Raw genomic sequence first — 2,364 nt, forward strand, 5'->3', positions numbered from 1 at the left:
AAGTTGCTGAGCGGTGAGTACTGGCTTCCCCATGAGAGAGCAACACGTAATGCTCATTTCAAGGTGCCGAGAAGCAGGCCTAGAGGACCTGTTCTTAACGTGCATGCAAATCTATGGAGGCAAGGAAGGGGCATCCACAACTAATAAGAAGAAGTCGAAGAAGAACCGAAACGATGATCACCATTGAATTGTCGTCTGTGATTCTGTTCCAGTAATTGGATGTTCAAAAGTAGTCGCTATTCAGACCATGCGTGTGTTCTTTGTTTGAATGTTCTTCTAATCCTTCATCAGAAGTGTTTCTTTATGGCATCTTATCCAACACTGTCTGCCACCCTTAGCTTTGAGATGTGGGACTTGTGTTGTAACCCCTGGTGTAAAGGGACTCACAATACTTTCTAAATTGATTGGGTTTGGGAATCTCCTTTCCGACTTTTTTCCAATCAAATTGACAAATACAAGGCCGACAGTGGGATGGAAAAGAGGACAGTATTCTTCATCCACGGCTGGCGATGAATGGACAAAACCGAACAACATTCACCAGTTGTGGACTACCATTCGGCGTGTGTACTTGTTATACAGGCAAGCCTGACTGCTTCTAGTCCAACATCTTGACACTGTCCCGTAGTCAAGCCTAGGGTGAGCCAGGGGAGAATGTTAGCGTCTCACCGACGTTTGTTGTTTGTGCGACGACCTATTGTATGAACCTGTTCACCTGCATAGTATAACAGGCTTTGGGAGTGGACTACTGCGTGATAGCAGTCGTTATTTGTATCGTTATTCAATGAAGTTGGCCCAACTCTCGGTCCTGTTGGTGGGGTCCACTGCTCTGCCGGCGCCACGGGACAGGTTTAGGCTACATAAGCATTCACACTCGTTGATGAGAGAGGCCAAAGTTGGCGGTAACCATACGCACATGTATTGCGATCAACTTGTTGACCACTTCACCGATAACAGTGAGAGGAGAGCTCGGTAAGGCATCGTCCGACTTCATACGCACTCCATCTTAGGAGCTCATGCCCGGGAGAAATGGTGCCAAAAGTATTTATATAACGATGAGTTTTCAACTAGGGATAAATGCCATAGGCCGGTAAGCACGAGCACCTTCCGAAGTGAGGGGAAATCTTGAGCAGGTCGTCCTCCTCTACACTGGAGGGGAGTCTCCAGGCCTAAATGACAATATCGTTACTGCATCGAATGTCGCGGATGACATGATGTCTCTTGCGAAGGAGATCGGCGCTGTCGCGATGGCTCTTGAACACAGGTCATAGGAGCTTCGCCATCCGAGTGCCGAATGAGAATGCTGAAGATACTATGGGGTAGAGAAACCGACAAGAGAGCTGTCCCGTAAAGTACTGGAGAAGACCTTCACAGTCGACCAAGCCTTGGCTGATGTCGCACGCTTCCGAGATTATGCCGCTACTAAATACAATCTCGAGAACGCTCAGTTCGTCACATTCGGGGGGAGCTATCCAGGAGTGAGTAGCATGGTTCGAATCGTCAACCGCTTTTATGCCATCATTGCTTGTGTCGTTTCAGGTTGTAGCTGCCTGGGCTCGGGCCGTCTATCCAGAGAAGTTCGTCGCAGCTGTGAGCTCAAGTGCGCCCATTCAGGCACAACTCGACTTCCCAGAGTAGAGATGGAATCGGAAACTCTCTGTTTAGTGTCGATCCCTATAGATATAATAACGCAGCTGCCGATGCCTTCGCCAACGAGTTAGTCGGAGGAAGTATCGCCTGCGCTACCGCTGTACCGAATGCGCTGTTGAGTGAATCACCCTCTAAGTCAGATAAAGCAAGCCCACGCGGGAGTGGGTCAGATGCTCGAGATCGAGAAACTGAGACGAAAACTGGAGAGGACTTTTAATATTTGTGGTACGAACATGCTAGAAGAACATGATAATAGGAGACTATGGTGAGAGGGATAGTCCAAGAGAGCTTTTCAGTTTACCCCCGATTCAGGACTGCTGAAGGCGTACTGAGTTTTTCAGTGCAGTCGAACGACCCTCGGTGCGAGGGTGACTTGTGCAACATCGAAAAGATTTGCAGTCATTTCACTGACCCCAAACGACCAGCGTGAGAATCAGGCAAACTCTAGACATATAGACTGGGCAGTGAGTCTTTAGGTCATTAGTGGAGGGCCTGGCAGAGGTTAGTAGAAGTCGAACGAAAGAATGTGTAGATGTCGACTTCGAGGAAGTTGCTCGAATGTAATCAAGTCGCGAGGACGCTGTACGAGTAGAAATATGGAATCAGGTATAGAAATGAGTCATACGCTGACTGGATGAAGATGTGGGTCTTCCAAACCTGCAACGAGTTTGGATTCTATCAAACCTGTGACTCGTCGAAGAACTGTCTGTGGCCTCC

At 48.4% G+C, this 2,364-nt stretch overlaps 1 protein-coding gene across 1 annotated transcript; it reads left to right on the forward strand.

Annotated features, from left to right (window-relative positions):
- Nucleotides 1–1,211: 1,211 nt before the first annotated feature.
- On the forward strand, nucleotides 1,212–1,872 carry Pmar_PMAR001626 (conserved hypothetical protein; the record flags this gene model as incomplete). Its single annotated transcript, XM_002784844.1, has 5 exons — nucleotides 1,212–1,261; nucleotides 1,307–1,475; nucleotides 1,537–1,631; nucleotides 1,678–1,747; nucleotides 1,788–1,872. Coding segments are annotated over 5 exons (469 nt in total), but the record flags the coding sequence as incomplete, so codon positions are not given.
- Between the last annotated feature and the right edge of the window lie 492 nt (nucleotides 1,873–2,364).

The sequence above is a fragment of the Perkinsus marinus genome (assembly GCF_000006405.1).
Source record: "Perkinsus marinus ATCC 50983 genomic scaffold scf_1104296934526, whole genome shotgun sequence".
Classification (NCBI taxonomy): domain Eukaryota; phylum Perkinsozoa; order Perkinsida; family Perkinsidae; genus Perkinsus; species Perkinsus marinus.